This window comes from Anoplopoma fimbria, chromosome 4 (assembly GCF_027596085.1).
Source record: "Anoplopoma fimbria isolate UVic2021 breed Golden Eagle Sablefish chromosome 4, Afim_UVic_2022, whole genome shotgun sequence".
NCBI classification, from domain to species: domain Eukaryota; kingdom Metazoa; phylum Chordata; class Actinopteri; order Perciformes; family Anoplopomatidae; genus Anoplopoma; species Anoplopoma fimbria.
The window spans coordinates 23,552,150-23,572,621 of record NC_072452.1 but is presented as its reverse complement, the minus strand read 5'-3'; the positions used below and the strand labels follow the sequence as shown (position 1 = coordinate 23,572,621).

Sequence of the window (20,472 nt, the reverse complement as noted above, 5' to 3'; positions counted from 1 at the left end):
AATATGGCTTATTGAATCCCGGGCCTGTAACACTGTAACTCATTAGAGCATAATGGGAGGTCGATCTGCTAGAAAAAGGAAGAGAAACCAGAGATGATGACTGAAGTCTGGAGCTTGAGAGGAAGTAAAAAACCAAAACCCTCTTCTCTGTACTAAAACTAATTCTGCTGGTGAATTTCAGTTCCAGTTTCCTGTCTTCATTTTGACCGCAACTTAGTTGGAATCTGAACTGGGATTGTTGGCATTCCTTTGAATAGAATCTTCTCAAGAAGAATCTGAGTTTTGTTTTAAGTCAAACATTTTGATGACATGGGCAAAAGCAGCGTCCTGTTTTCTGCACGATAAGTAACACAGCAATAACTTTCATTTTCACTGAGTTTTTTTTATAAATCAGCAGCAGCTTAATGTGAATGCAGTCATATTGATACTGACTTCTTTTGACCTTGTCAGATCCAAGGTAAGTGCATACAACTCTTTTTCACTCTCATCCAGTTTTATTAAAAAGGCTATAGCAGATTCTTATTCCTGTCAAAATATATTATCTCATTAAAATGTAAAAATACTTGAATTACCTGGGGCAATCTTTTTTTTGTGTGCGCGCTCCAAAGGCAAACCACAAAATAGGATTATAGATCTCTCCTTGCAGATGATTTAAAGTCTTCTTTCTGTTAGCAGCAAGGTTTGTACTAAATAAGCAGGATTTTCATGTAAATGTCACATCTCACTAGACTCAACACTTGTGAATATAACATTTAATCAGGCACAAGTAAGCACCAGCAGTTTATCTGAGCGTACTTATGAATACCGATTTAAAAAGAGTGTTACAAGACTTTAAGAATAACCTTTTATGTCTATACGTATAATAGTTTATTTGTGGTTTTTCAAACATCTTTAAGTGTCTCCACAACAGGGAAACAGACCATTGTCAGAGTGGATTTAATGGAAATGGATGAAGAAACATTTATAGATAAGAACCTCACAATGGAAGGCCAAGGTACAGTATCAACCTGAAAACATACAGGCAGACGAAATATTAAGAATATTACGTATAACTAATGAAATATGTGAAAAAATGTGGTTCTGAAAACTAACCTTTTTTGAGTGAACGCACCACGACATTGATCTACGGATGGTTGGTGTACAAAATGCAGAACTTTGCATCCAGACTCCTGTCTGTGTTTTTCTTTCTAAACAGAGACTACATTATAATCTTTCCCCAACCTTAAATAAGTAAAAAGTTAATAATGCTGTAGTCACTATAAGCAGATATCTTTTTGTAAAATCGGATAATGCTTCAGAAAACAAGTTAAATACGTTGTCAGTTATTATTTTACTGACAATTTCAGTATCAATATTGGTTTTTAACATTTCTTCATTCTGCATTCTGAAAATGTGATCCAGTTACATATTTTGCTTTAAATTAAAGTCCAAACAAATCTTGCATGAAGCAGTAATGTCAGCTCTCTGTCATAGCTAATTATCTGATAAACTGCTGCAGATTAGATAGCAAGTAAATGTAACTTCAAAGGTCCAGTAAGATCCTGGATTGGTGCTTACTCTTCAATACCCGCTAACTAATGACACGCTGTTGGTCCAACACATGTAACTTTGTTTTATTTTTCTCTTGTCCCTTATGGTCCAACACCGGTACTCACAGACACCGACACGTTCTGTCGGGCAGCTGGGAGCAAAAGGAGATTTTACTTTGATTTGGTGGATTTTCAGAGAATAAAGCAGCCCTCTATACGTGTGACCGTGTGTCTTGGATTACTGTGTGCTGTCCTGTTGGCTGCTAACATAGGACAGCTTATCTACCGTAAGTGATTTGTTTGATATCAATGAAAATACCAATAATCTATTTAGCAACTCACAACTGGCATATAATGAGAAACCAGGTGGTGTTGTAGATAAACATACAAAATAAAAAAAGGGAACAAAAATGATTTCATAATCCAAATCTAATCTTTGCATTTCACAGATGCCAGTCATCCAGCGGACAACACCGAACGTGATTGGCTGCAGAGCAGACACAATGCTTCAACTGCAGAGAGAAAACAGTTAGAGGGCAGACTGAGTAACCTGACTGAAGAAAAAGACCAGCTGCAGCAAAGTTACAATACACTGACAACTAGCAAAGATTACCTTCAGATCAGCTACAATTCATTGCAGAGAGAAAAAGAACAATTGCAAACCAGTTATAATACTCTGCAAAGAGGAAATGAGCAGCTACAGACCAACTACTTTGATTTGGCAAAAGGTTGCGTTGAGATAGCGAAACAGTTCAAGGACAAGATGGTGAGGACGGCAGTTCAAGTAAGAAGTAAGATGTTTCTCATAAAAGTTGAATTATCTCAGTATTCTTGTGTTTTTTGTATTTCTCGTCGTTTTGTTGAGATATTTTGTCCCTCTCCATGTTTTCAATGCACAGGCATGCCATGTCAGACCGGCTGGAGGAAGTTTGGTGACAGCTGTTACATTGTTTCAACTGAGAAGAAAAACTGGACAGCAGGCAGAGACGCCTGCAACGCCGAGGGAGCAGAGCTGGTCGTCATAAACAGCAGGGATGAGCAGGTGACAAAGATGGGGAAAAAAAGACGGAGAGATTAAAAAAAAACAAAAAAACATATGTTGTCTGGGAGAATTAATTGTCTTCTCTCTGTGCTACACTGCATTTGTCAACGGGTTGTAACTAGCTGAAATTGCCATATGTTACTGGACTTTTCTAAGAAAACGCACAAAAAATCTGGAATAACTTTGTAAGATATCGAACCGTTGCATTAGAATATGATGCATGCACATGCATAGGGACAGAAAACAAAACTAGAAGGACTGAGTGAAAGCTTGTGGGTTGACATGTTGTTTTTTGCCATAGTTGCAGGAAGTGAGAAAAGTAATAATGTGGTGCATAGTTTTGCAAAGAGTAGAAACTGGAGCAGAACAAACTTACTGAGTTACCTGATTATATGCAGGTGTTGTAACGAATAACAAAAAAGTAGAAAACAATGCAAAATTACTGAAATATTTAATCATCATTTAATCATCCTTGTCTTCTCTCTGTGCTTCACTAACAGGCGTTTGTCAACGGGTTACTGACGACAGGCCAAAATGCCTGGATCGGTCTGACTGACAGTGTTGTAGAGGGGAAATGGACGTGGGCGGATGGGACTCCAGTCACCACAACGTAAGCTTTGATGGCAGAGTGTGTGGACTGAAATATCTCATAGGATCATGACATTAGACGACACAACAATTACACATGTTTCTTCAGTAATCATCTTTTACTTTGCTATAGTGGAAGCTTTGCAGAGCTTTCATATTCCATTTCTTTCATTTTCCGTTTCTTTCACTGTTCATATCCCCTTATTATATTTTTGGAAGGAAGTTAATAACCCGTAAAACAGCAAGTGAAACTGAAGCACAATTCATACAGGACTAATATTACCTACAGTTATTAAGCAATAATATCAAGATTTTACAACAGAATTCTAAGTTCTGTCAAAATCTCCTTCGGTTTCTGTTACGGCCTACTTCATGGTCCGGGGGTACATAGGCAGTAACACAACTATTTCAGACAAACCCTTGACACAAGTTGAAACTAAATGAAAGGCAGCTGGAACTCGAGCACAATAGGTAACATTTATGGATAACGAATTGATTAACAGAAATAAACTGAGGTATCGACCTCAGTCCTCTTCTCAAACCCAACATGAGGGCATGCTCTGCCATTTTGCCTCAGAATTGCTTGCAAGTTTCTCCTCCGGCCATTTGTAGAGTGGAAGATCAGGGTGGTTTTAGCATTTCCATCCTGCCTTAATTTAAGAGCATACTTACAATTTCTGATAGTCAACTTGTGTTGCACTTCTCATAAGAAAAAGTTTTTATGATCATTTGTATGAATTGTTTTTAATTTAATAACTAAAATGGAAGCATTGACGTCAGGGTCTCTAAGGCCAAAATAATAAACAAAACCCACCAACTAACCAGCCCAAAACAAGAGGGTAATCCCATAAACACAGGTTTACACACTATCAAATGCTCACGACAGCAACAAACAACCAGCTCACAGGCCAAGAGCGAAAGAGAGACAGAATGACTGGATCCGGAGGCTGATATGCTGCTCCACTGACGGCCTGATGACATTGCATTACATTGCAGTCATTTAGCAGACGCTTTTATCCAAAGCGACTTACAATCAGTAGTATATTACATATCATTACATATCATTCATCCATTCACACACTGATGACAGGCTACCATGCAAGGTGCCACCATCAGACTCTAACATTCATACGACATCCAGTCCACACCGATGGCAAGCCTTCAGGAGCAACTTGGGGTTAAGTGTCTTGCCCAAGGACACATCGACTGCCGAAGCCGGGTATCGAACCACCGACCGTCTGATTGGAGAACTACCTTACTCTCCACTACGCCACAGCCGCCCCAATATTTTCAATGCATTTTGACAAAAAGTGGTAGTGATTGAATAATTAAAATAAAAAAATAGCATGACCACATTAGGACTCCAAATAACTACTACTATGCAAGTAATTGGCTCAGAAAATTGGGTTACAACCACATTTTGGAGCAATTGACAAACAAAAACTGTGTGCTGTTAAAAAAAACGTTCTAATCTCCGTTCTCAGGTACTGGAAGGCCGGCCAGCCCAACAGCTACAATGGGAACCAGGACTGTGGAGAAACGGTGCAAAAGTCACCCGGAGTGGGAGAGTGGAACGATGAAGGCTGTTCTGCTGTTCAGATGTTTATCTGCGAGCAATAAGATCCCATTGGTTTACATGATGGTGTGTGGCTTTGGGTGGTGGTGGTAATATAAGATAAGATAAGTTAAGATAAGATAATCCTTTATTAGTCCCGCAGCGGAAATTTACAGGATTACAGCAGCGTAGATATAGTGCAAACAAGGTACATAGTAGAAAAAACAAACAAGTATTTTAAATAAGTCCACAATAACTAAAACAAATCTTATAAATACAGACAGAATACTTATAGTTATAGTATTGCACAGTTTTGATATCTTCAATATTTTTTTCTGGTGATTTATTATGTTATCTTATTATTATAAAACCAATGAAAATACCAATCAATTGTACTATCAATCTTAATCTCAAAATGACAATCCCCCGCTTTTTAAGTCTTACATCATTTGAATACTAATTATTTTCGGTACCGCTCTGTAATAAATACATGATACTGGTTAAAATGAACTGTTGTTGAGTTGATAACTAATTGAAGAAAGCAGTTTTCTCTTTGTTAAATGGTACTGTGATGGTACATAATTGAAAATCTCTTAATATATTGGAATCAAAGCTTTATGAACATGTCTTTTTCTGTTTAGGATCAAACAGAAAATGCAATATCATATACACCACATAATTAAGTGGACATGAATCACAGGTTTAAGATCTATGTAACGCTGCAGGTTGATGACTGTAATGAGTAGATTTGGTGTTTTGCATCATGGAGATATTTACGAGAATATCTGTTTGTTGAAATGATTTATCGCGGCGATCGCGGAAAAACTATATTAGATAAACAGTGACATAATGTTAAAAACGGGACTGATATGTATAAGCCTGATACATTTGTTTCAAAAGCCTGGAAAACAAGGTTTGAGAGAAAATCTAATTAGTAATGATTTTGATTTCTCCAGTATTCCACAGTATGTTTGTCAGCGATTCAGAAATTCTTCTTATTGACATGAAGGTCTGAATATGTTTGTGAGAAAAAGTGGTTCTCCATTTATTTGTGGACGTTTAAGAGCTTGAAAATATTGATGTAGCATTCTGGATCTGCATGACTGAGTCTTAAAAAAACATGCACACATTGCACCTCAGAGATCTGGAGATTGGTGCTGTTTGTGCCTTTTCTGAATGATGATGTACGTACTGTGATGTGTGTGTGTGTGTGTGTGTGTGTGTGTGTGTGTGTGTGTGTGTGTGTGTGTGTTGATTGTTTTTTTTGTGAAGTATGCTTTATGAGATTTCCATGTTTGACGTTTCATAACCTTTCATATGAATCAGTGCTCTGTAATGAAGTACATTTTATACACAAGAAGATCAGTTCGAAGCATATCAAGTTGTGTTCTTCACAACACATTCTGTCGGTTTATCTAATGAAGTCTGTAAAGTAGTAAATATATAACCTATAGCAACATATGCATTATGTGAAGCTGCTCACCGACAAGTGAGAAAAAACATTGGAATCGAAAAAGCCGGTATATGTCCTTAAGAGGAAACAGGTGCCATTCTCCTGCAAACCATGTGTACGATACATGATTTAACAATGTGTTACAAAAGTTCAAGATTGAACGTTCATGCTTAATGTTCAAGAGCAACCATGTCTCCGTCTTTAGACTTTTCACAACTGATGACGGAATTGAAGTTCCATTTTCAAACTTTCGGAAAGCCAAGGAAGGGAAACTGTCTTTTGTGAGTGTGTTTTTTTCTTTTTCAATTTGTTTTCTTTTTCAAACCCCCTTTATTCCCCATATTTATGGATTTAAGTATTTTTTGGTGGTCACTTTTAATATTAAATTATACTGAAATAAGTAATATCACACATACATCATACATCAAGTGTCCCATTAAAAACTTTATATCCTGATATTCACCCTGATTAAAAATATATATCAGAAAAGTGAAAGGTGATTGGAAATTTAAAACTGGGTAGAATAAATTATGAATGTGGCAAAATTAATTTTATAAAAAAATTGTAATGTCTGAAATATGACTGGGGGTAGAGGTTGGAAAAATGATTACATCCCCCTCACAAAACGACCTCAGCTTTAACTCAAGGAGTTAAATCAGTGCCTCTCTGTTGAAGAGCGACACAAACTAAAAACCAACAAAGTGTGATGGATAGCCGTCACTGCAGAGGTGTTGCCTTGGATTGCATCACATCATACAGGTGTTGCTCCTACTGCGTCCACGTCCGCTTGTCGCCCTTCTGCGACAGATGACAATAATGCAATGACACACACATGGAGCCGACAACGCTCTCTGCAGCCACAGCAGACCACGTGTGACGTAACGCGGCGTCAGAAGAAGACGCGGCACGTTTTAGAATCCCTCACATGTGAGCAGTTTACGGAGCAGATGTGTTTAGCGGGCAGAGACACCATGCTCCGGCATGCCGCTCCTTTTGGGTGTGGTGGCGGTTGCATTGAGTGCGGCTGCTCTCGATGGGGGCGTCTCAACCCTTAATTGGTCTTAGCCTTTTCATTCCCCACAGAGATGAGTCCGATCCAAACCGTCTGTGGTCGGGTGGTGAGATGGGGTCCCCCCCCCCACGGGACTGACTAAAAATAAAAGATCAAGGAGCCTCGACCAGACATGTTGGTCTGGTTAGACTCACAGAGCAGAAAAAAAAGGTTTAAAACAGTTAAAAGGGTTTTTCATGTGATATAAATAAATGAGGTTATACTTAACAGTACATGGCAACACTAGCAAAGTGAAGTACTTTGTTTGTGGAACAGTAAAGGGATGGAACAAGAAAGAAGACATCATTTTAACAGGAGGCTGGATGCACAACCAACCCATTCTCACTCCAAATGGGTCAAATATGGCAGCTGGGTCAGTGCCGACGCACAGAGGCACCCTCCACCATGTGTATGTGACCCTTAGGACTTTTAAATAAGCCAATTCAAAAACACATATGTCCTCATTACACACCCAGAGCAACTGATGGGGTATAAAGAGTGAGATAGTCCAAGAGGAGATGGATGTGTCAAACAAGCACAGGACTTTCACCCAGGAGACCGCTGTTTGTGTGTGAAAGCAATAATGAATGTTGACTGTTACGGGAGTGGTTAGTGTCATTAGTCACATGACTCATTTGTCACTCACTAGTCACGTGAGGTGTTAGTCAGTCAAGTCAAGTTGTCTTAAGCTTGCATTCTTTCTAATGGCCATCAGGGGGCGACTCCTCTGGTTGTATAGAAGTCTATGAGAAAATGACTCTTGATTTATTCCCTTAAACATGATATGATATGATATGATATGATCATCAGCTTGATTTATTGCATGTTTAAACATAAAACCATTGACATGACACATTGAAACACAACAAATTTAAACATGTAAATTTGTAAACACGAGTTTATGGTCTCAATCTCTAGTTTCAAGTCTTATTCAATACAGCATGATGTTCATTTAATTTATTTTCTCTCAATAAGTAATTCATTTTGCAAAGAAACAAACGCCTTAAACACAAACAGTGATTTATTTTCAGAAAATACAAAGATTACATTTTTATTGTGTGCATTTTCTTGTTCTCATTACAAAGAAAAGTAATTAATGAATGATACATTAAAAGGTTCTATGTATGTGATTTGTAACATACATTATTTGTCATATAAATTCATTTTCATACATATGAAGTAATCAAACTGGTGTCAATATGCAAACATTACTAAGGCTATGCCAACGGCCAAAGAAAAACTACTGTAGACTATTTAGACATTGGTAGCAAAATCTGTTGTTGTGCAATCAAGAAATTCATAGTCCCAAAGATCAAACAATAATCACAAACTAAATATTACATTTATGAAAATCCTAACAATGTTATACATCAAAATCTACTTGATGTTTCTGTCTTTAGGCAGAACTGTCTGAAGTAAATGGAGTAAATTGTGTATTTGCTGGGGACTATTTTGACTTTTTGATTAAAACACAATAGGTATTCTAGTGAGTATTTCCCACTGAAGGATTGAGTAAGTAACTCAAAATAAACTCCAGTGTTCATGATTATGATGAATACGATTGACAGTAGAATTATTTCATTAAAGATGTGTATATGTATATAAAACCACAGTCCAAAGCCACACAGCATCATGAACTGCGTGAATCATTGTGATCTTATTTCTCGCAGATGAAGTTCCGTGCAGCAACACAGCCAAGATCGTTCCACTCTCCCACTCCCAATATTTCTGCCACAAATTCTCCACAGTCCTGTTCTCCTAAGAAGCTGTTGGGCTGGTCGACCTGCCAGAACCTGAAGTACAAGACAACAGAGACATGAATGCTTTCTACAGCAGGACTGTAGCCAGATTTTTGATTTGATTTTAATCTCATTTGAGAATAAGAAGTAGAATGTAGTTTCTTTGCTGAAATTACCACTGATTCTTGGTATAACTTTACTCTAACAATAAAAGGATATAAACATAGAAATTAATGGAATATAAAAGCAATGCAGAGCTCCTACTATAATAAAGGAAAAGATGATGAATTAAGAAAAAATATCCAATTGTTGTGTCGTCTAATGTCATGATCCTATGAGATATTTCAGTCCACACACTCTGCCATCAAAGCTTACGTTGTGGTGACTGGAGTCCCATCCGCCCACGTCCATTTCCCCTCTACAACACTGTCAGTCAGACCGATCCAGGCTTTTTGGCCTGTCTTCAGTAACCGGTTGACAAACACCTGTTAGTGAAGCACAGAGAGAAGACAAGGATGATTAAATGATGATTCGTTCTTTCAGTAATTTTGCATTGTTTTCTACTTTTATGTTATTCGTTACAACACCTGCATATAATCAGGTAACTCAGTAAGTTTGTTCCGCTCCAGTTTCTACTCTTTGCAAAACTATGCACCACATTATTACTTTTCTCACTTCCTGCAACTATGGCAAAAAACAACATGTCAGTTAACAAGCCTTCACTCAGTCCTTCTGGTTTGTTTTCTGTCCCTGTGCATGTGCATGCATCATATTCTAAACGGTTCGTATGATATCTTACAAAGTTATTCCCCCTTTTTTATGTGCGTTTTACAACAAAAGTCCAGGAACTTGTAAATTTAAGCTAGTTTCTTTTTTTTCTTCAAACTTCTAATTTTATTTTAAACATTCTCAACAAAATAAAACTGTCCCTGACATAAAACCTCAAAAAACTAGGCACATGATAAGAATAATAGCAATAATTATTGTGATTCATTAATAAATCAATATTTCTACACCTACAAACACATGCATATAGACAAACATATACTCAATACATTAAATAATGAAAGAAACAGACCTTTACAGAAAGGTGGCATTTGTATCAGAGCAGGATTAGTTACAGATGAGCATAGCAATGGTAATAATAAACGTCCCTCTTCACAAGAAACAACTTTATATTTAAGCAACAAATCTACACAGTTTGGTTTAGGAAAAGATCGTAAACTACTTAGTTAAGTTTATCCGACAAAACTACTGAGTGCGGTTTAGAAAAAGGTTGTGGTTTGGGTTAAAATAACTACAGAGATGATATAATCGAAGTACTTAAAGTGACAAATGTATCAATGTTGACTTTTTGTTTCGAACGCTGCCCCAGTAGCGGTCTCCTGTGTGAACCACCGTTTTTAGTTTGACCCATCCAGCTCCCTTCCCACCAACAGCGTTTGACTTTTTCTGGTTTCTCTGCTGCTGCATATCACAGTGAAACCTTTCTACGGCCGTCTATCGTCGCTCCCATTAAACCCAGAGAGTTCAAACACAACTTTGTACTTCTGCTTTTCAGGTTTGCTGTTTAGCTTTCTCTGCTTCCTTCATTCTCGGAGACAACACACGTTATTGATCTCTGCTAGTTAATTCTCTCGCTCTTTTTTCCCGTCTCACCTGTTCGTCTCTGCGGTCTATGGCGACCAGATCTGCTCCCTTTGCTCTGCAGTCATCTCTGCTGGAACTCCAGGTCTTCTTCTGAGTTGAAACAAAGTAACAGCTGGTTTCGAACTTACTCCAGCCTCTCTGACAGGGTAAGCCTGAAAATTGGAAACATGGAGAGGAAGAAAATATCACAAAGGAGCTAAAAATAAAAATGAATGCTATAATGAAATAATAAATCAATTAAACTTTCATGAGAAACATCTCACCTCTCGCTTTGTTGAGCTTCTTCTCTAACTCGTCTTTAACTGTGACCAAACTGTCGTACTTGTTCTGTAACTCCTCTTTTTCCCTCTGCATAGAATTATAACTGGTTTGCAATCGATCTTTGTCTTTCGTCATTGAATTGTACCTGATCTGATAGTAATTCTTACTTAAACTCATTGTGTTGAAGCTTCTTTGCAACTGGTTGTTGTTCCTCTGCAGTGAAGAGTAATTGCTCTGTAACTGATCTCTGCTTGCTCTCAACGTAACAGACAAAACCTGTAACGCATTTTTTTCTCTCTGCAGGTTTCCGTAGTTGGTCTGTAGCTGGTCTTTTGTTGCTTTCAGAGTTTTCTGATCAGCCTGTAGCCCCACAAGGTTCCTCTGCATGGCGTTTTGGCTCGTCTTTAACTGATCGCGCTCTTGTGTTAAGGTGTTGTAACTCGCTTGCAACTGGTTCTTGTTCCTCTGCAGTGAAGCGTAATTGCTCTGTAACAAATCGCTGCTTGCTCTCAGCCTATTAGACAAAGTCTGCAACTCATCTTTTTCTCTCTGCAGGTTTCCGTAGTTGGTCTGTAGCTGGTCTTTAGTTGCTTTCAGAGTTTTCTGATCCGCCTGTAGCCCCACAAGGTTCCTCTGCATGGTGTTATAGCTCGTCTGTAACTGATCGCGCTCTTGTTTTAAGGTGTTGTAACTCACTTGCAACTGGTTCTTGTTCCTCTGCAGTGAAGAGATATCGGTCTGTAACTGATCTCTGCTTGCTCTGAGCATAACAGACAAAGTCTGTAACTCATTTTTTTCTCTTTGCAGGTTTTGGCAGTTTGTCTGTAGCTGGTCTTCTCTCGCAGTCAGATTATTGTGATTTGCCTGTAGCCCCTCAAGGTTCCTCTGCATAGTGTTATATCTCGTCTGTAACTGATTGTGCTCTTGTTTTAAGGTGTTATAACTCGCTTGCAACTGGTCCTTGTTCTTCTGCATTGAAGAGATATCCGTCTGTAACTGATCTCTGCTTGCTCTCAACGTAACAGACAAAACCTGTAACTCATCTTTTTCTCTCTGCAGGTTTCCGTAGTTGGTCTGTAGCTGGTCTTTAGTTGCTTTCAGAGTTTTCTGATCTGCCTGTAGCCCCACAAGGTTCCTCTGCATGGTGTTATAGCTCGTCTGTAACTGATCGCGCTCTTGTTTTAAGGTGTTGTAACTCGCTTGCAACTGGTTCTTGTTCCTCTGCAGTGAAGAGATATCGGTCTGTAACTGATCTCTGCTTGCTCTGAGCGTAACAGACAAAGTCTGTAACTCGTTTTTTTCTCTTTGCAGGTTTTGGCAGTTGGTCTGTAGCTGGTCTTCTCTCGCAGTCAGATTATTGTGATTTGCCTGTAGCCCCTCAAGGTTCCTCTGCATGGTGTTATAGCTCGTCTGTAACTGATCTCTGCTTGCTCTCAGCCTATTAGACAAAGTCTGCAACTCATCTTTTTCTCTCTGCAGGTTTCCGTAGTTGGTCTGTAGCTGGTCTTTTGTTGCTTTCAGAGTTTTCTGATCCGCCTGTAGCCCCACAAGGTTCCTCTGCATGGTGTTATAGCTCGTCTGTAACTGATCGCGCTCTTGTTTTAAGGTGTTGTAACTCGCTTGCAACTGGTTCTTGTTCCTCTGCAGTGAAGATAAATCGGTCTGTAACTGATCTTTTTCTCTTTGCTGGTTTCCGTAGTTGGTCTGTAGCTGGTCTTCTCTCGCAGTCAGATTATTGTGATCTGCCTGTAGCCCCTCAAGACTCCTCTGCATGGTGTTATAGCTCGTCTGTAACTGATCGTTCTCTTGTTTTAATGTGTTGTAACTTGCTTGCAACTGGTCCTTGTTCCTCTGCAGTGAAGATAAATTGCTCTGTAACTGATCTCTGTTTGCTCTCAGCGTAACAGACACAACCTGTAACTCATCTTTTTCTCTTTGCAGCTGGTCTTCTCTCGCAGTCCGATTATTGTGATTTGCCTTTAGCTCTTCAAGACTCCTCTGTATTGTGTTATAGCTCGTCTGTATCTGATCGCTCTCCTGTTTTAAGGTGTTGTAACTGGCTTGTAGCTGGTCCTTCTCATTTCTCAGATTGTTGGAACTGGTCTTGAACTCATCTCTCTCAGTAGTCAAAGCTTTGTAACTCTGCTGCAGCTGGTCTTTTTCTTCAGTCAGGTTACTCAGTTTGACCTCTAACTGTTTTCTCTCTGCAGTTGATGCATCATAACCGCTCTGCAGTCGGTCTCCTTGAACCTGGTAGGTGGCCTGAGTCGGGTCTGCTGACACGAGATGGCTGATTATCTCATCTGTGAAATGCAAAAGATAATTGGCCAGTTCTTTGGAATTGAAAAAGATTGTGATTTGTGTCACCTGGTTTCTCAAACATTAAATGCCATGTTGGCGGTTGCGTAATACATTATTCCTACTTTCAGTGACAACAAATAGATCACTTACAGTAGATAAACTGTCCTATGTTACCAGCCAACAGGACAGCACACAGCAACCCAAGACACACGGTCACACATCTAGAGGGCTGCTTTTTTCTATGAAAATCCGCTAAAACAAAATGTAAAAAAACAGTTAAATATAATTTCTCATAAATTCACAGAAACCTAAATATACAAGCTTTTAAGAACACAAATGGCATTCATATGAAAATAATTATTCTTAAAATTTTCAAATTGATCAACAATTTAGTAGCACATTTTTAACACACGTTTTATTATTAGTTGTAACTAACATTCTTAACATTCTGTCTATCCGTATGTTTTCAGGTTGATACTGTACCCATTGTGAGGTTCTCTTCATATAAAGGTTGTCGTCAATTTCCATTGAATCCATTCTGATAATGGTCAGTTTTCCCTGTTGAGGACACATTTATTCATTATGTTAACATAATATGTGCTAACATAAAGAAGACTTTAAATCATCTGCAAGGATCGAGCCAAAACCATAATCCTTTTTGTGGTTTGCCTTTGGAGTGTGCTAAAAAATGAAGATGGTTAAAAGTAAACCAAGTATTTAAATTTTAAAAAGGTAATTCAATTTGACAGAAATTTGACGGAATAATAATCTGCACTAGCATTTAAGATTATAATACTTATAAAAAATGGATTTAAAGTGCATTAGAGTTGTATAGACTTACCTTGGTTCTGGGAAGGTCAGAAGAAGTCAGTATCAATATGACTGCATTTATATCATGCTGCCGCTGGTTTCTAACAAATACAGCAAAAATGAGGGTTAATGCAGCGTTATATATATGGTGCAGAAAACAGGATGCTCCTTTTGCACATGTCAGCAAAATGGTTAACTCTGATTGGTCAGAGCAAACCTTGACCTGTACTGTCCACATTCTCAGAGAAGATTCCAGGTCATTTTTGGCCAAAATGATTCGAATGAACAAAGTGGAATTCGCCAACCAAGTTGAGTTATCACTTTAGGAGTCATTCTCTCACATCTTCTGTGGTTTCTCTTCTCTTTTTCACACGGAAGTAACTTCCAAATGAGGTCTTTCACATGACTGAGATACAAGGTGGGTCATATTGCAAAATAGAAAAATACAAACTCAGCTTTGTTGTGCTTGATTTGAAATGAACTCTCGGCATTGTTACAAGTTGGAAGAATAATAAAGCTACTTAGATTATGTGTACAGAATTACATGCACGTGGAAAAATCTGTTGTTTTAGCAACGTAATTAAGATGAGTTTTTGCTCCGTCTGATTGTGTAAAAGATTAATTCTCTAAACAGGGGCTTCGTTTGTAAGAGTGTTATCTGTTACTGATGCCGTTCACATGCCATGTTGCTGCTGATCGGCGTGAAATGGATTATCGTTGATCTACGCTTGCAGACAAATGATTTAGCCCGGCAGTGGTACAAGATTTAAGCCGCGGTGCCAGATTGGAGGTGAACCCCAGCAGTCTGATTTTGATGGTTAACTCACATTTATCTGCTGGATTGAAGACACAATCATAGTTAATTGTTTATATCCAAGTTCTGATTAAAATAATATCTAAATATGTAGTTTTGTTTAGAATAAAGTCAAAGAATGGCTGACTTGGAAACACTTTATTTTAACATTTAAGCAGGATATAAGTGTTTAAAACACACATAAACACTTTATAATGTAGTTTTAGTGTTTGTTAAAACTATTATCAGCAACTTTAAATCCATTTTGTCAAGTAAACATAACTGACATGACAAATAGTTAACACCGCATTAAATGGCTTTATATAATTACACACAAAAACAACTTAGTGTGGTATTAACTGTTTCTATACAAACGAGGGATGTGTCAAAAGAAGAGTTAAAGATGTTGACATATCAATATAACAAATCAATAAACAATCAAAAATGTCCTTTATATTTGCTTACAACTGCACAACACCGAGTTATAAGCATTATTAACCTGTTTATTGCTGCGTATAAATGCTAAATAGGTGGGCTTGAACTAAATATATATAAAAATATATATACATACAATTTAAAATAAAATGAAAATTTACTACAATTACTACAATTAACATTAACAGCAATCTATCCAGTTATATATGAGAAAACTTTGATCTGTTGATGGCTCTAGAGGGAATGACCCAATTTTAATATTATTAACGTATTATATGTTTAATCTTTTAAGGAGTAAATATCAGTCACCTTGCTCTCTTGATCTGTCGCTTTCTCTTGACAGATTGAAGAAGCTTTGTCTGTAACTGAGCTCAGAGACCATGATGCTGAGAGAAAACACTCGATTTTTAGTGGCTGGTCTGAATATATATAATTCGAATCAACTCCAGGACTCCTGCCTGAATAATGAATAGTCAATTATCGGAAATATAATGGTAGAGCGTCCAATACACGCTAGTGGTGGAAAATAGCTCCTAATCATATGATCATTGTTTTTCCTTTTTTGCAGCAGCAGTTTGTGACCCCCGTGACCATTCTCATGCAGCCTTCTTCCATCCGAGCTAAAGAGAGGCTGTGAATAAGGAGGGTGAAGTTGCTGAGTGTCTGATGGAGATAAGGGGAAATGACTGCGGCTGAGCGACGCCATCCTTCAGCCTGTCACACCCTGCACTGCCCATATTAATTAGCCTCAGTAACTCATGAGCTGTTCTGAAAGAGCCACTTCCCTCTTCAGAAAACGGGGAGAGGACTTATCGACAAGACGGATCTGTACACAATTACAACACAGTGATGTGTGTTGCTTCTTTTGATATGGACAAAACTAAGATCATATTAATCCCAAGAAATTACTTTTTTTTTCTTCATTATTTAGTTTTTATTTGATTCTTAAAGGTTCTTTTCACAGTATATGTATTTTTTTGCAACATTAGTAACATATTAAGCTTCTTAAGGAGCTTTCTTCTTACTTCCTGTAAGTCGCTTTGGCTAAATGACTGTAATGTAATGTAATGTAATGTCTGTTAGCGCTCTTAGCACCGTTAGCTGTTAGCCGCCGGCTCTTCGTCGCCATGTTGAGAGCCATTTGGAGGCAATCAAAATGCTCCCAATCATGGATCTTTCACCTTTAATTATCAAACACTTTTCCCGGCAAATTCCTCCTTTTTAAGACTGTTGTATATTGTTTTAGTATGGATGGAATAATTGGAAAATTGAGCTTTTGTGGTGTGGCTGGCGAAACTGTCCTGCCACTATACCTTCGCCTGATAAAGCCTTAATCTAACCTTTGTGTCTTTTGACCAAATTTACAGTGTCATTGCTGCTCTTTGTGGCAAATGGGGGTAAAACAATCACAAATGGGGCTAAGCCTAATGAAATGTATCATAGAAATCAAATGTTAAATCTGCACAATCCTGTGTTGCTGCAAAAATGTCTGGATCCTTGCTTTACTCAGAAAAAAACATTTGTTGTAACAAAAACATAAAGTCTTTACTGCATCACAAACTGTTTAAGCTTTGACTTGCAGATGATGTTACACAGATCACATTTCAGAACATACCCGGGGCGTTTTTTGTCTATATCACATTAGCTCAGGACTTAAGAGGCAGAGAGGCTCCGCCGCCGCTCTCCCCCATAAAGGCACCGCCACTGTTTTAGTTACAACCTTGAGATGAGAGCGTATGGATCCCCGAGGAGGTTCTGGAGAAGGGGTCGTTATCATTTTTGGCAGTCATCCCATGTAAACCCAAAGGCCCTCCTCCATATTCATCAGGGGTGATTATGTGCTGACCTCCGTCTGCCGTTAATCCTGAGCTGATGTATGCCCACCAGGCAGGCGTCGTGGAGGAGGGCGAGCAAACCTGACACTGTGGCCAATTAGACGTCTCCAAAGTGAGGGAAAGAGAGAGAGAGAGAGCAAGGGTGAGTACTAAAAAGATTGCATTCATAGACTATTTATTAACTTCTGATTATGATAGTGATGATTGAGTTCTGTATGTGCCATTGATGCGAAAATGAGTTTGTAAGAGACCACAATTTAATATAAACCAGATTAAAGATTTGAAAAAGATACCATTAAAAAGCAAGCAGGCAAACTACAAAATGTTTTACAGGAAAAAGAAAATGGGATTTTAAATAGTTTTTTTTTTGTGTGTCAAAGAATCAAACAAGTGTACAAATAACACAGTATAAAGCCAAAGAAAGAGGTTTTTCAGGAAAAAACAGCATTCAATTTAAATTCCATCTTGGCTTTCTGTCAAAACTGCCACACATCTGATTCAAGAATGAGTGACAGCAGAAAACAATTTTCCAAATGTGACTTCTGCATTTTGAGGAAATACGTTTTATTGTTTTTACGCCATTATTGCCTGTAATAGACGTAGTTCATGATAATCTTTGCTAAAATAAAGAAGCAAATTAATTCACACTTTGTATTTTGTATGTCTATTGTATGTTTGTTCTATGAATAAGTACTGTAGAATGCAAATACCCGAAATGCTGAACAAATTGAGTTTCAATTATTTGAATAGTCTCCGCAAACAGATACCAGTCACTATATCTCTATTTTTTGTCCTCAAGTCAAGGGATTTTATTCAGGTCGCCGAATAAATATGCAGAATTTCTTCATGTCTTTTATTTAATATTTTTATCCACGGTACACTTTTGAGCCACATGAGAGAGCCTTGATGTTCGTATTGTTCTGATAATTGTAGCCCAGTTATAACATTGAATTTAATATGAAAGGGAAGCTTACATTCTGTTTGTTTAACTCATAAGAGAAAATTGAAATAGGCTTGTTAATGCTGCTGAAATGCATTAACTTGGCCTAATTTATATGTGAATTTTTACAATGACACATGCATAAAGCGAATATCTCTTCAAAGTGACTGGTTTACCTATTCAAGATCATATAAGTTAATGTGGAAATGGCAGTAAAAAAGGTCATGAACGCACAAATTTGCTCTTCTCACGATTTATAGACGATGCCATAGTTTTTCATTTTTAAAAAGTTGGTCCCCAGAAAAGAAAAAGTTTGGGAAAAACTGCTCTATGCTGATGCTGATTCAGACAAGCTGGTAACATCTTTGTGTCAAAACTGATGACAACTGTCTCAGGTAGCATCACAACTCTGTTCACAGGAGCACAAAAATACGTTGAGTCTTGTCTCAGCTCGTCATTCTGCGGTTTTTGTTCATCATATTTCAAAGAAGAAAGTCAGTGCAGCCTTTCACTTTTCACACTTATTAGAGAACATCATGTCAGCGTCACATGTGAAGGGAAAAACATCAGAAATGTGACATTTTTAGCTGCAGTTTGAATGCAGCAACCCATGGAGACAGATACGGATGGAAGACCAGAGTTCCTATAGGGAAATAGAGATAAAGGAAGGGGTAGTGGTGGTGGGGTTATGCAGAGGTGTTGGTGGTCAGATCACAGCTGGATCAGTTCCCTGCTGTTTGGACCGGCCACAATTATAAGAACACCAACAGCCTGCGGGCTCCAAACATCCAATTTGGGAGCCGGAGAGCCGAAAGGAATCCATATTGTAGAGTTACACCAGCAGAGAGGGATCACTCTGTATCAAATTATCGGCACCATAATTCATGTGCAACCCTGCTGCATTATTAAAGCCTCAGTGCTGCTTTTTCGTGACAAGATCAATTATGGGTATGTTTTCTTTTCTGGGGTGTAATTAGTGGTGTAACCGTGGAAAGTACGATTTTAAAGTATTATCTTTACATTGTAAATGGTCATCAGACTGTCACTCAAAATACAAATACAGGTCGGTTTACCACCAGTGATCAGAAAAAAGAAACACCAAAGTAAACTTCTTCTCAAGCCCCATATTACATTTAAAGCAGATGTGAAGCTGCCATCTTTTATACAAATATAAAAAAAGAAATGCCAATTTAAAAAAGAACAATCTGTCCAGAGCGAATCTGTATGCTTCGTGTTTTGAATGTGTTTTATAAAATTGAATAAAAGGTGATTTCACAGTGGATTTATGATGTCGAGAGCATGAGGCAGGATTGCATTCGAAAAGAGTAATTGTGTTCAATCTTGGGTTCACAAGATTTGATTTTGTTGTTCGTGTGAAAAAGTTAATTCAAACATCCTTTGTGTAATTTCACTCTCAAGACATAATTAGTTGGATTTTAACTTAAAATACTTTTCTTTAAAGCTTTTAAACATTTCTCCAAACAGATTTCTGCGGGTAATCTGCAATGTTTCTGTTTCTCACTTCTGTGCGTTAATCAGGATTTAGCAAAATTTGAATCAGAATGTCAATCAAATCTAATCAAACCACACTCACACAGTCCTGATGAAGATTAGCTGAGTTTTTGACTGTTAAACGCTTGATATATAATAACTAAATTTACTCCAAACTTCAACTTTGACCATGTCTTTGTGTGTTGCATTTTGAGGGATCTATTAGCAGAATTTAAATATAATATTCAGAAGCCTGTTTTCATTAGAGTAAAATCACTAAGAATCGTTGTGTCTCATTAGTTTAGAATGAGACATATCTACAAACAGAGCAGTTCCTCTTCTTCAGAGTCGACCATGTGGCACGGCCATGTTTCTACAGTAGCCCAGAAAGGACAAACTAAACTCTGGCTCTAGAGAGAGTGTTTTTACGTAACCTAAAGGCCACTGTAGTTCTCTGTGGTCATGTGAGCTGCAGAGTGCAAAACAGTGGTACAACTGGTCGTCGTCTGACTCCCGTTTCTCCTAAAGTAGTGTTATTATGGAAAGGAGTGAGAGGAGAAGTATTCAGTTGGTTGCAACCTGCAACTACAGTGCTAGATGCTAAATCCTACACACTATACCTTTAGGTTCTCAGGCTTTGGAATAAAACATTTACATTTAGTTATATCATATTCCTTTATGATCTTAAGACCATGGTAAGTAGCACAAACAACATTTTTGTGCTACTAAAATGACATTTTAACATAAATGACTAGTACAAATGTAAAACATAATTCAAAAAGGCACCTATTTTTATATACTTAGCTTATCGAATAGTTGATAACGTTGACAATGCACATACACAAAGGGGCAGACCAGTGTGTCCATCAAAATTAAACGATATTCGCAAAACTCATCTCCTATACTATGCTACTATACTGTATTCCTCAAATTCAGCTATCTTGGCATCAGTAAGCCACACAGTAGTTGAAGACAATCTTCACCGGTCTGCAACTGCTT

At 37.9% G+C, this 20,472-nt stretch overlaps 2 protein-coding genes across 2 annotated transcripts; one reads left to right on the top strand and one right to left on the bottom strand.

Moving 5' to 3' along the window:
• Positions 1-915: 915 nt before the first annotated feature.
• Positions 916-5,208, top strand: LOC129090389 (C-type lectin domain family 4 member M-like). Its single transcript, XM_054598031.1, has 6 exons — positions 916-994; positions 1,658-1,816; positions 1,979-2,320; positions 2,429-2,571; positions 3,072-3,181; positions 4,644-5,208. The coding sequence occupies exons 1-6, from the start codon at positions 940-942 to the stop codon at positions 4,777-4,779; spliced, it is 945 nt and encodes a 314-aa protein (XP_054454006.1). The 5' UTR covers positions 916-939; the 3' UTR covers positions 4,780-5,208.
• A 3,013-nt stretch (positions 5,209-8,221) lies between these two features.
• LOC129089967 (putative leucine-rich repeat-containing protein DDB_G0290503) lies at positions 8,222-14,085 on the bottom strand. Its single transcript, XM_054597407.1, has 7 exons — positions 14,011-14,085; positions 13,653-13,727; positions 13,320-13,421; positions 10,871-13,171; positions 10,617-10,759; positions 9,333-9,442; positions 8,222-9,011 (listed from the first exon to the last, which is right to left on the bottom strand). The coding sequence occupies exons 2-7, from the start codon at positions 13,654-13,656 to the stop codon at positions 8,876-8,878; spliced, it is 2,796 nt and encodes a 931-aa protein (XP_054453382.1). The 5' UTR covers positions 13,657-13,727; positions 14,011-14,085; the 3' UTR covers positions 8,222-8,875.
• Positions 14,086-20,472: the final 6,387 nt, after the last annotated feature.

Excerpts from the sequence above, each read along its gene's own strand:
- LOC129089967 (XM_054597407.1), bottom strand. Across the intron at positions 9,443-10,616 it reads TAGACCGCAGAGACGAACAG|GTGTTTGTCAACCGGTTACT; the intron begins GTGAGACGGGAA and ends CTTCACTAACAG. Across the intron at positions 9,012-9,332 it reads GGGACTCCAGTCACCACAAC|GTTCTGGCAGGTCGACCAGC; the intron begins GTAAGCTTTGAT and ends CTTGTACTTCAG.
- LOC129090389 (XM_054598031.1), top strand. The coding sequence starts at position 940 with ATGGAAATGGATGAAGAAACATTTATAGATAAGAACCTCACAATGGAA. Across the intron at positions 995-1,657 it reads CCTCACAATGGAAGGCCAAG|ACACCGACACGTTCTGTCGG; the intron begins GTACAGTATCAA and ends CGGTACTCACAG. Across the intron at positions 2,321-2,428 it reads GACGGCAGTTCAAGTAAGAA|GCATGCCATGTCAGACCGGC; the intron begins GTAAGATGTTTC and ends TTCAATGCACAG.